Source organism: Electrona antarctica, assembly GCF_951216825.1.
Source record: "Electrona antarctica genome assembly, contig: scaffold_117, whole genome shotgun sequence".
In the NCBI taxonomy this organism is placed as follows: Eukaryota; Metazoa; Chordata; class Actinopteri; order Myctophiformes; family Myctophidae; genus Electrona; species Electrona antarctica.
Window position 1 is genome coordinate 134,738 of NW_027637944.1, and position 12,941 is coordinate 147,678.

Below are 12,941 nucleotides of genomic sequence, written 5' to 3' on the forward strand. Positions count from 1 at the left end.
CATTACTGCACAGCCCTCTGGCACATATGACTGCATTGCTGCTGCCTCCGTCAGACACACCCAACTGTAAGCCATACACAGTTGGGTACATGCACATAACTTGTACAGTATGTTGTGGTGGACTGTAACATAGGAGTACATACATTTACTTGAGCATTTATGCTTATTACTTTCATTCCAGTAACATTTCAAAGGCAAAACAATATCGGACTGAATTCACTTTGAGCTTGTACATATCTCGTATTTTCACTATTTTACTTTTTGAGTGGTGCAAACCACTCCAACAACTGGCTTTGTACCCGTGTACCCGTGTTCGTACCAAAAAAACGAGCATGGTTGCTATGGTTAGCAACCAAAAAAACGAGCATGGTTGCTATGGTTAGTATGTGACGTCAATGACATAGCTGATCAGACTATATAAGACCTTGCACCACTCAGTTCACACGGGTGTGATTTTTTTACTTAATAAGTACATTTTAATACAGCAGCAATAAAATGTACTTTGTGATTTGACAACAAATATGACAGAACGTTGACCAGTAATATTTGACAAAAGAGTAATATTTGACCAAAGAGTGTCTAATCTATACTTTGAGTGACCCAAGTACGAGTTACACTTGTGAGGATGAGTCACTACGCCTGTCCTCTGAATTACATAATTTACAAGTACAATTATGGCCCATATGGCCTCCAGCCTGCCCTAAACGAAAGGTCTCTGTGGAAACCATTAATGAATTGCATTTTTATAGCGCTTTTCCAAGTGCTCAAAGTGCTTTACAATGGTTCATTCATTCATACATTGGGAGGTGAACATGGCGAGAGCTTCTCTAAATATTACTTTAAAGTGGCATTAATGTAGGTTATTTTTCTACATCATGGCTTGGGCCCCCATTCAGTTATGTCTGCCAATAACAGACAGATCCATCATATCCTACATATCCTTTCAACACAAATTCGTATTTGTAATGAAAGCGATTCTGTGTCAATAAGACAACAGTCGGTGCATGTCCTCCATTCTGTTTTGAAAACTTTAAGGTAGCCTATACATTTCAGCACACAAGATGGTAAACAGCACCTGTAGCACCATAACAAAAAATAATAGTAAATTGATTATAATAAAACAAAACAAAACATTCAGGATAATTGTTCACCTTTTGCTGGAAATATTTGAATAGGTTTTTAAGTTTGGTCTGCTATTTTCTTTTTTTATAATGAAAATGTGGCACAAATCATTGACAATTATATACTGTATATTCTTTCAGAGCGAATGTTTTTAACTCACATCTTTGCTTCTGGGGGATCCCTATTTTTTCAGATGGGGGTCGGCGGCCAAATACATATAGTTTTTGGGGGTCCTTGACATTCACCAGATATAGAAACATGTTTTTCAGAAAACCAGTCATGATTTAGAAGACATTTGTAGAATCGTCCTCAGGTCTAAATGGTTAAAAGGTTGTGCGGTGGCAGCTGGCTATGGAATGTCAGGAGACTGAGAACAGGGGGGAGAAATTAAAAGTAGAGGAGACGTGACTGAAAGAGGACCAAACAGGTTGAAGAGCTCCACTCAGTTGAGAGAGAATGTTGATGCCTCCACTCTTCAGCAACCATAGGTACATGGTGAGGGTACTAGCTTGCAGAGGTTGCCCTCTGGTGGACGAAGGAATGAGTGGCCACCAGTGTTGTTTTTGACAGCAAATTTTGATTTTAGTTTTAGTCAGTCCTTTGAATCATTTTCATTTAGTTTTAGTCACCTGAAATTTTAGTCACCTGAAATGTTCTAGTTAGTCCAGTTTTAGTCGACTAAATGTCGACTGACCTACTTGTTGTTAACTAGTTGTACGAACGCTTGTTTTCTATTGTTGTATTGTTTATTGGATCTTGTTTAGTCGATACACTTAATTGTTTTAGCTCATGCTCATTTGATTTAGCTATTTTGTCTCATCTGTTTAAGGAAATAGGTAGCTGATATATTGCACTTTTACCTTAGCGCTAGGTATACTCTTGGTTGCTTGTTTTTGCAGAAAATGCACTAAAGACTTCTGGTGATTAGTAGTTTTTGTTCCCTACCTATGTTGAATACACTTATTGTAAGTCGCTTTGGATAAAAGCGTCTGCTAAATGACTGTAATGTAATGTAATAAGATTTTAGTCGACTACAGTTGATTTAATCGACTAAAATGTGTTTTGACAGGCCTTGATATCGTCATAATGGCAGATTTTACACTTTGGTTGCATGCTGAAAATAGCAGATGGCGAGCGTGGTCCCGTGAATTTGTTGCGCGTGTGCTCGTTACGTGCACACGCCCACGACTCACCAGACCTGGATTCTGTTTAGTTTTATTGTAATGCTTGCGTTGTTGCGCCCCTCTTCAACAGACCTGGAGGAGACCTGTGTAATGTGTTGATCCAGGCAACAACGCCTGCGTTCCTCGCTTCACGTTTGCAAGGCCCTTTAAGCGTGAAAGAAATAGTCCCCCACTCCTCCAGCACAGTTTGCTATTGTAAAGTTATGCTTTGCTATTATGGTTTTAGACCTAGGTTCCTGCTGTTCTACATAATTATAGGCAACCACTTGAAGAAATCGTAGACAAGAGGAAACCTCTTAAGAAATATGTTGACAATTAGCATTTTATGGACAACTAAGAATTATGACATTTAGACATAAAGCCGAGACTTAGACAAGAGAATGACGGACTCTGTGGAATCCAAATGACTGAAATCAGCAGTGGCAACTGAGAACTTGACTCCGTGTGAACAGCTACAGCATCTGCTGCTTCAGCTATGGAGGGTTGTGCCGCGGCAAGCCACTCACCACAGAGTTAGGGGGGAGACAGTAGACACAGAGGAGTCATTCCCTCGGGAGGTCCAGCAAGTCTTTAAGGTCGGGAAGGAAAATGAAGGAGCCAGCAGACAGCCGTGGGGAGTTGTGGTGCTTAAGAAGTTATGTGAAGCTACAGACAAAAAAACCCTCAATTATTGTAACCGAATCAGCCTGTAACCGGAAAATGGGGTCCAGGTTGGAAAAAACCCCCAAAAAAACAACAAAAACTATTCCAAGGGTCTGATATCACAGATGGTCGGGTCTTTCATAAACTGCGGATGTTTGTGGGTCACTGACATGAAACCTGCGTAGTGAAAAACAAGAATGACAACTTCATATCATACCAGAATGCGTGCCAAGCTAAAACCCCTTGAAAGTATTGGCATGACTCTTGCATAACAAAAATGTGCTTTAATTAGATACTGTAAGTAACATGATCAGCATGGACATTTTGGTAACAAATTCACAGGGTGATTTTGTCTGCTGTCCATATCAAGCTTTAAGAATGTAAAATTTAAGATTGATGGCAGGAAAAAAATGTAAAACGCTGGCACGATTTCAGGGTATGCGCATGCATAAAGTGAGTGGAAAATCGAGTGGCAATGTGAATTTAACTTGAATGATGAATCTGTCGTTTAATGCAATCAGATAGGACTTTTCTGTTTGGAAACTTTGGACGTGGGCTGTCTGTCAAGGCCAGAAAGTAGGATTTTGTCACTCAGTAGGCATTCCCGCATAACTTCCAGGTATGATGATGTAATGCGCATACCCTCTATTTGGAAAACAACTTAGTGTTTTTAGAACATTATGCAGGGTAGACTTACCCATTTTTCTGGCCCTTTTAACAGCTTTAGTGACATCCCGTTGTTTTTTTGCACATAGGCCTGTAAAATAAAAAAATCAAATAAAATGCTTAACGTGACAACCTACTTCCATCTTATGTTTATTACACTGCAATATGTTGTCTAAAAGCTCTGTACTTGAGACTATAGCATTGAACTACAGTACATTGAACTTAAGTGTTATATATAATTGAAATACTTCTTCACCTGTTAAGTGTCGGCCATAAATTCTACCGGTATGAGGAGATATGAACTGGGACAAAAGCTGCAAGGAAAAGAGAACAGCACTTCAACGCAACTTCAATATAAAGCAAGATAATATAAAGCAAGATAGTGCCACCAGAATTTGAATTGTATAATTTGGAATAGCATAACTTGAAACGTAGTGTTATAGATACATTGAAAACTCTTTTAAATATTCACTAACAGTATTATGATATACGGAAAATAGGGGCATCAGGTTGGGGGAAAAAAAAGTCACATAATTCCTCATATTAGCCAAAGCAATATATCAGGCTGCAAGATGAAGCCAACCAACCTATGGTGCCGTTGTTGTGAGTAACTTAACTTCGAAGGGCTGGACAATTAACTGAAAATATATCAAAAGATTCAAAACCAATATTCAGAACTAATAACCGACTTAATCTGATGAATAGATTAACCGAGAAGCAGTGTTTTTCCTTTCTTATTTCAATGACTCAAAATTCGAATAGATTAAAAATAAATAAAGATAATCGATGAAATCATTTGTATGATTAACCACTAAGGATATGGTAAGTGATATATTTGGTTCAGTTTCAGTCAATAGGGAGGGTATCAGGTTACGATCGCCCATAATACATCTCGCCCTCGACGAGTTGGTCAATGGGCGACTCGTCTGGTATTCATAAGGAGAGAGTACCCACTCATCAGCTTTAATTTGATAGTGTTCCAGTTCCAATTTTGTCTGCTCCTTTCTTGGTATTATCACTTCCAACTGCATTTTCAGTTTACTAAAGAGCTGGACTAGAGACAGGGAGACCCCTGATACTGAACAAACACTCATTAGCAACGAGTACCATCATAGAGCTAAAATCACTATCATTACCCTTGAATCAGAATTCTTTGTACAATGTGGCGTACAAAAATAGCTAATGTACAAGCTCACAACGCTTGCAGTTCTGCTACCATGCAGTCACCTTTTGAGAACCTTTCCCAAGTTATTACAATATAACCTTTAAAAAGAAGAAAACAAAACAAAAGAAATCAACTGATTGTTGTTCATATATAATGGACTAGTTTGTAAATATGATAAGGTATCCATTATATGAGCACATATAACACATTATTTTTTATGTCTCAGTTAAACCTTCGAGGGGAAAAAAGTTCTAGAGGCACTCGCATTGTTCTTGTTACAAAGTTTAATCAAATAGCAAAAAAAAAAACATGTTTTCAATACTAACCTGGATATTCTTATAATCCACTGTGATCTTGTGAAGAATACAGACTTTGGGTGGTTTCTTGAATGGATTGTCCATCTTCACAGGCTAATGAGTGAAGAGCACAGTCATAAAAGATTTGCTGAGACAATGTGCTGTAACTTCAAAGTATAACATGAGTAGGGGTGCAACAGTTAATGGAAGAAATATTGGAATCCATAAGGACCGATATTCGAAAGGTGAAAAAATTTTAAACAATTAAAAAAAAAATAAAGATAGCCAATCTACAAGCTACACAACGACTCAAGGAGCTCACGGAGATCTGCTACTTTCGCCATTTGTTAAACATTTCTGGAAAGTCGTACATTTCACCAATTTGTCTTTGTTTCTCTTCTCTTTATTGATTTATTTTAAATAAATTCTCCACTACTTTAACTCAAGTATAAATTTGACTTTCACTTGTAGTTGAATAATATTTGACCAGGAGTATCTATACTTTACTTTGACTCACTCAAGTACTGGACTTAAGTACTTTGTCCACCGTAGTGTTGCACAATTAATCAAAACAAATGTTGAGATCTAGATTCAGACACCTATGCGATCGATCTCAATTCTAAATTTGAGCTAGAATCGTGCAGCACTAGTTGGCTGTCCAAAAAGGGAGGTTTAACCCATTTTGGTGTTAGCATTATGTTATGCTTTAGCTATTGAAAAATAGCAGATCTACAAGCTCATAGCGCGCCACCGAGTGGCGCGCTACGAGCTTGTAGGTCTGCTATTTTTGAAAAATCGAAGAACGACTGACATAGAAACATAGCTTTTTCAGAAAACTGTCGGGATGTAGAAGACATTTTTAGAATCTGATCTCAGGCCTAAATGGATTAAGTAAAGCCACAGGGCTCCATGGGGTGCTACATTTTGAATGTACAGTAGTAATGTTCAGCAACTACAGACTAAAGACAAAAAAACATTTCCATGGAAAAAATTAGAATCGTGTGACGGTGTGAGAATCGCAATCTCAATTCTCGTGGAGGGAAATCGGGATTCACATTTGAGCAAGAATCGTGCAGCACTATAATAAGCACATGGTGTTATATAGTTGTATAGTATTCATACCAGAGCATCATCGTGTTGAGTCACACTGGCGGTGGACAGAGTCTTTACATCTGGAACAGACAACACAGTCACTTGTTAATACAGTAACACAGACTGGGCAACTAAACATTGTGGGCAGTGTAAAGTAAATAATAACAGTAACAATAATAATAACTAGAACTGCACTGTCGAGTGCCTACTTGCACTTTGCACACAACTAGTGCGCAAGCAGAGCGCGCAAGTACTGTCAACCGCTACGAACTTTCAAATCTCAGCCTCTCTGTAAAACATTGGAATTGAATACTAAAGTCGGGTTATAACTGTCCATTAATGGTGACGTAATTACGATATGTTTCAATATTGGTTAGCTAACAGGTATGTATGTATATGTAAATTGTAAGTTGAATAAAGGTAATAAAAGGTAGGTTTCAGATTACGTACATGTATACATAGAGGCATTACCTTTAATCCACCCGACACAGAAACATATCTTGATTACGTCACATCACCATCGAGAGCCAGTTATACCCTGGCATTGGTGCATATCTTCATATAAACAGTAGAACCTCATCTTACATACATGTATGTATGTAACTTGTATATGTAATTTGTAAGTTGATGAGTAGTATACTGTGGTTACTTGGGTTATTTTATGTGTATGTCGTGGCTGCATGATTTGAGAGTAACGTAATGAAGATATGTACCAATGCCAGCCTTGCCAGGGTATAACTGGCTCTCGATGGTGACGTAATAAATATATGTTTCAGTGTCAGGTGGATTGAAGGTAATGCCTCCATGTATATATGTATGTAATCTTAAACCTACCTTCATTATGTCACCATCGATAGCCAGTTATACCCTGGAAATGGTACATATCTTCATATAAACAGTACAACTTAAATATATAAATGTATGTATATGCAAGTTGTATATATGTATATGTAATTTGTAGTATACTGTGGTTACTTGGGTAGTTTTATGCATATGCCATGGCTGCGTATGACGTAATGAAGATATGTACCAATGCCAGGGTATAACTGGCTCTCGATGGTGACGTAATAATGATATGTTACAGTGCCGGGTGGATTAAAGGTAATGCCCCTATGTATACATGTATGTAATCTGAAACCAATGCCACAAAATTAATCATTACATGAAGATATGTACCAATGCCAGGTATAACTGGCTCAGATTACATATATACATGTATTTATATGTAAATTGTATATATGTATTAGTATACAACATACATACATACATACATACATACATATGCTTGGATTTTACACGGTATATGCCATCTGGTGGCCAATAAACCGAATACAAATCTCAGAATGTTTAAGCAGTTTTAAGGACCCATTTTAGGCCAGTGCAATAGAGCATGCTTTTGCGCGCACGCACGCACGCACGCACACGCGCGCGCGCACACACACACACACACACACACACACACACACACACACACACACACACACACAGGCCTGGCTGGAAACAAGTTCTTGAGCTTAGCCCAGATACCCTGGGTAAATATAGTAATCATTTCATTTCATTACACACACACACACACACACACACACACACACACACACACACACACACACACAAGATCATTAGAGCTATGGACCAGATCGAGCTACTACATACATACATTTCATGAATTCCATATACAATAGCAATAGATCACCACCACGCGCTATTTATGTATTTGTATATTTTGCGGGAATGTAATCTTACTTGAGATTACGGGCGTAAAAACCCGTTTTAGTGTTTGTAATCCTCGGAGAAGAGACATGTCGAGAAAATAAAAACTGACGGACAGAGAACACCGGATGTTGGTACGACCATTAATTCATTCCGTGTTCGACTCGGGCGGTGTTGCAGCGTATATTGTAGTTCCTACCATGGATGAACTCGGTTCCCAGGGCTCGGGACCGGCGGTGCTCGGGTCTTCAATAACTAGCGATTCACCGGCCCTGTTCTCAGTCCATGAGCCAGAGTAAATTACGAATTGAGTGTGCAAAACCATATTAAATTGTTTTTATATGAGCAATATACGTAAATTAATATATGATATGTTGATATCCCTTCCACAGGAGTAGCTTTTTCATTTATCACCACACATTTTGTTATTTTCACCTACAGTAGGCCTACATGATAGGTGAATAGGTACAAATCACACCTGTGTGAAGTGAGGCCGGGGCGCTCTTATCATATCATACATCAACATTCCCAGCTCAACCAATCAAATCATCACAAATGTCATTCCGGCCAATCGCTTTTGAAAAGTTTTGGCGTCTTCACTTTTCTGCCCTCACTTTTAGTTTAGTTTAGTTTAGTTTAGTTTAGTTTAGTTTAGTTTAGTTTAGTTTAGTTTAGTTTAGTTTAGTTTAGTTTCAAATACAATATTTACAACAATGAATGGAAGCTGTTACAAAACATGAACACAAAAACATGTATTTTGCTCATCGAAACAAATCATCGCTATATGGGGTGATCAGCCAATCACAAGCCAATGTTTGTGATCACACAAACCCGGAAAGCTAAATTTAATTAGTCTAATAGTTATCACCATAAAACTTCCCCAGTTGATTACTTACACGAAGACAATGATTTATTGTAGGCCTATTACAAGTTTTCTGAAATTGTACATTTAAATATGCAAATTAGGCATTATATAGGAAAATGTGCAAAAAATAGAAAATATGAAAAAGCTACTGCTGTGGAAGGGTTATCATATGTTAGTTTAGTTAAACAGACCATAAACAATTTAATATAGGTATGGTTTTGCCCACACTCAATTCATAATTAACTCAATTCATAATTAACGTTCCAATTAGCCCTTCACTAAGTCCCTCCCCAACGCATCATTGTCCAATAGGCACATTAGCAGCGAAGAAAGCTTGACCTGCATAGCAACCGTTGCGTTGCTAAACTATTTGGATTGGCATTGGACAATCGCTTTTTGGGGTGGGATTTAGTGAAGGGCTAATTGTGGAGCCCTAGCCTCGGAAACCCAGACAGTGGAGGGGGTCCTGGTTCATGGATTAAGAACCGGAACGGTTTAACCGTGGTGCAATCTACCTGTTGAAATAAAGAACCAATACAACCACTGCGGTTTCCTAATGCCAAAAGGTGATTGCCGACTGTATCTACTACCTCCAGAAAAGAATATTCCAGAACAGCAGCCAGCAGGGGTAGATTGTCAAGGCCACAAGAGGGTAGACCAGAGAGCCATAGAGGGAGTTGTCCAGGATGCCCTGTGAGATGGCAGACAGGAGGAGCCTCCAGCCGCCCAGGAAGCCGACAGGCATCTCCTGCAGCTCCCGGGAGAAGAACACGCTGAAAAGTAGCGTGCCGGCAGGGCTGAGGACGACCATGATGAAAGCCGACGGAAACTTCGGTACGTGGGGTGTGACGAAGGCTGCCAGGGGCACCAAGGTGAGAGCCAAGACGAAGCCCAGGGAGAAGTTGACGAAGGCGGCGCAACCCAGCAGCAGAGTCAAGTACACGACAGCCACCAGCTTCAGAACTCTCCAGCCCTGCCCTGTACGCTGTCCTGACGGCAGCTTGTGTGGAAGAGCGAGGCCCGCTGTGTAGATGACAATGGCCGTCAGGACAACAGCCTCCGTCTCAGACAGAGGGAAGTGTCTCACGGCCGCCGCCTGAGAACGGATGGGCAGTGTGTACAGAGCCACACCTGTCAGGTGGCTGATCGTGATCGGAGTCAACACGGACAACAGTATCTCCGAAGGGCTGGATGTCGGCTCGATGGCAGTGACGCTGCAGACGTTGTCTGCCGTTGACGGTGGAGATACGAGTTGAACCCACAAGTCTAAGGCACAAAGTAGCGGTACGACAGCGAGTAAGCCAAAGGCTGGCATATAGTAAGCGATGGAGACGAAGTGAGAGAGCGATGGCATGAGATAGAAGAAGCAGGACTGGTGCAGGCGAGCCGAGAGATTATTGAGCTTCCGAAACATTCCTTCCATGAGCCTGCCGACTTTGGTGGCATCAGCCTTGTACTGGTGGAAACTGTTGATCCCCTTGATGGAGGCAGCATCTATGTGGTAGCGCAAGAACAGTCCGTGGTTACCCCAGGGCCGTCCACTGGCCTGCTTCAATACCATCAGTAACATGGTCTGGACGGCATGGCTGTAACCCGACACTGTGTCCCAGTCTTTCCTCTGACGTTTGCCCTGGATGGTGCAGGGAACCATTATCTTCTGGCAGAAGGCACTGAAGAGGTTGACCAGATCCAGGTTGGGCAGCTGACCATTAAGCCCCTCTAGAACCAGGTCTAAGCTGGTGATGACATCACTGCTGAGCTCCAGGGAAAGTGCTGCCTGGATGGAGCCACCGCGGCCTAGGAGTGGAGACCAGCCCATACCCGTAGCATTAGGGTGGTGGTAGCCCTCCAGCCAGGCCTGCATACCAATCAGATCATGATCATTCACCAGGAAGATGATATCCTTGGCCCAGTAAATCTGACTACGAAGGTACTGTGCCAAGCCAAGCAGAAGGCCCACGGCCTGGTTGTTGCTATTCCCTGGGCTGGAGGGGACACTCAGCACCAGGGCTTCGGCGCGATGTGCTCTAGGAGCCCGCAGGATCCCATACACATTAGTACCGTTCACAATAACTCTCTCTTTGTTGTCGTCAGGGAAGGGGAGTGTCCGGTTGAAGCTCTGGGTAAACGCCTCCAGCCCTCGAGACTCCATGGTTTTCACCAGCCAATCCACTGGCATCCCATGTGCCTTCTTTTTGTTAGCCGCGAACTCCCTGCCAGTGGCCATAGCCATCTCTCCCGCTGTGAAACCCTCCTGAACCACAGTGTGATGCAAGGCCGTCTCTGTCATCTTAGTATGCGGAATAAATGGCTCAAAGGCGAGGCCCATGAACCATGCCACGCCTGCCATGTAACATATAACAGAGATCAGGGCATTCCGGCGGACGAGCACCTGTGTCAAAGCACGCCTTCTGTTTGGGTCTAGCAGTAGCCCCATCATCATGCATACTGTCCTGTTGAGATGGTACAACCTTTCTTTTCGGACGTTATAAAGGGCCAATATTGCAAAACTGCAAAACTGATGACATGGTGTGATGATGACATATCACCAGTTCCCTACACTAAATGCTGTTTTTTGGGCATGTCTGACATAGTAACATGATAGGGATGACGTGGTAATAATGATGACATATGCAGGGGGGTTGAGAACATAGCTACAAAAGAAGAATACAAAACTGCTCGCCCCAATTCCAACTCGCCCCAAACCCAAACTGCGAAGAACGGTCGAGCCGACCGCGAAGAACGGTTGCCCCCAAAGCCTCACGAAGTCGCCCTAAATCTCCGGCGAAGTCGCCCCCAAAAGTACGGACAAGTCGCCCCGTAAAACCGTTGTATTTTCGAGGTAACAGAGAGAGAGAGAGAGAGAGAGCAGAGAGAGAGAGATTTTTACCAGTGCTTTTGAACAGAGAGAGATTTTACCTGTACTTTTAAACAGAAAGAGAGAGATATTTACCTGTACTATATTTTTACCTGTACTTTGAGATTCTTCCCTGTACTTTGAGATTTTTCCTGTACTTTTAAACAGAGAGAGAGAGAGAGAGAGAGAGAGAGAGAGAGACTTTTGGGGCTAGACAGAGAGGAGGTAAAGTGTCTACTGTCTAGCTATAGTGAGAGTGGAGTGGGCCCATAAGGGGGGTCATCAGCCCCTTTTGTTTGAGTGTGCTGGGTCGTTACTACAACAACAACAGATCAACTGTAGGAATGTAACTATTTATTTAAGTGAAAAAATGAACAGGTCAAGTTAATAAGACGCCACTTTAAACACAAACACACACACACACGCACGCACGCACGCACGCACGCACACACGCACACGCACACGCACACACACACACACACACACACACACAACCCCTGGGGGTCCCTGAGCCACAGTTTGATAACAAGATTCTAGGAAAGTCTGTGAAACATTTCACGTAAATTGCACGCTGCGTTCATGATTTGAGTCATTTTGTTCCAAAAATGTGTTTTGCAAAAATCCCCCTGTTGGTGGCGCTATAACAGGCCAATGTGAAAAGGGTGGGATATATTCCTCAGCCTAGTAGGAAAGTCTGTGAAAGATTTCACGTAAATTGCACGATGGGTTCATGCCTACTTTGAAAGCCAATGTTAGCCAATTAGGATGGAATATGAAATTTCGGACAGATCTGCGGGATTTTTGGACAGTATCTGGAAGAGTAATATAAAAAATCACACCTGTGTGAACTGAGTGTTGTAAGGTCTTATATAGACTGATCAGCTGTGGTCTGACGTAATGTCTGACGTAATGAAATCACACCCATGTGAACTGGGTGACCATAGCAACCATGCTCATTTTTTGGTACGAACAGACAGACAGACAAACTAACAAAGCCAGTTGTAGGAGTGGTTTACACCACTCAAAAAATGCACATGGAAGGTCAAGGCCCACATACCAAAATAATTGCAACTAAGAAAGGCGCAATTCGGGGCACGGTGGAACAGTCGGTACTGCTGTCGCCTCACAGCTAGAAGGTCATGGGTTCGATTCCCGCTGTGGGCGATGGGGGCGTGTTCTCTCCTCCGTGTCATCAGTGCCCATACCCGAGGCGGGGTTGGCAAAAAGGCCTTTCTGTGTGGAGTTTGCATGGTCTCCCTGTGTCCCCTATAGGGCAGGTACCCTCACAAAAATCATGCAGTAATCCTGGTCTCTAAACTACCTCATGCATAGAAGGAAGCAT

The 12,941-nt window shown here is 41.8% G+C and overlaps 2 protein-coding genes across 2 annotated transcripts; both read right to left on the reverse strand.

The window, feature by feature from the left end:
• Nucleotides 1-2,616: 2,616 nt before the first annotated feature.
• LOC306918521 (small ribosomal subunit protein bS18m-like) lies at nt 2,617-8,047 on the reverse strand. Its single transcript, XM_079531422.1, has 6 exons — nt 7,911-8,047; nt 6,198-6,247; nt 5,106-5,189; nt 3,871-3,928; nt 3,646-3,705; nt 2,617-3,125 (listed from the first exon to the last, which is right to left on the reverse strand). The coding sequence occupies exons 1-6, from the start codon at nt 7,966-7,968 to the stop codon at nt 3,049-3,051; spliced, it is 387 nt and encodes a 128-aa protein (XP_079387548.1). The 5' UTR covers nt 7,969-8,047; the 3' UTR covers nt 2,617-3,048.
• A 1,281-nt stretch (nt 8,048-9,328) lies between these two features.
• On the reverse strand, nt 9,329-11,179 carry LOC306918525 (glycosylphosphatidylinositol anchor attachment 1 protein-like; the record flags this gene model as incomplete). The annotated part of the gene is made up of 1 exon (XM_079531424.1): nt 9,329-11,179. The coding sequence occupies one exon, from the start codon at nt 11,177-11,179 to the stop codon at nt 9,329-9,331; it is 1,851 nt and encodes a 616-aa protein (XP_079387550.1).
• Between the last annotated feature and the right edge of the window lie 1,762 nt (nt 11,180-12,941).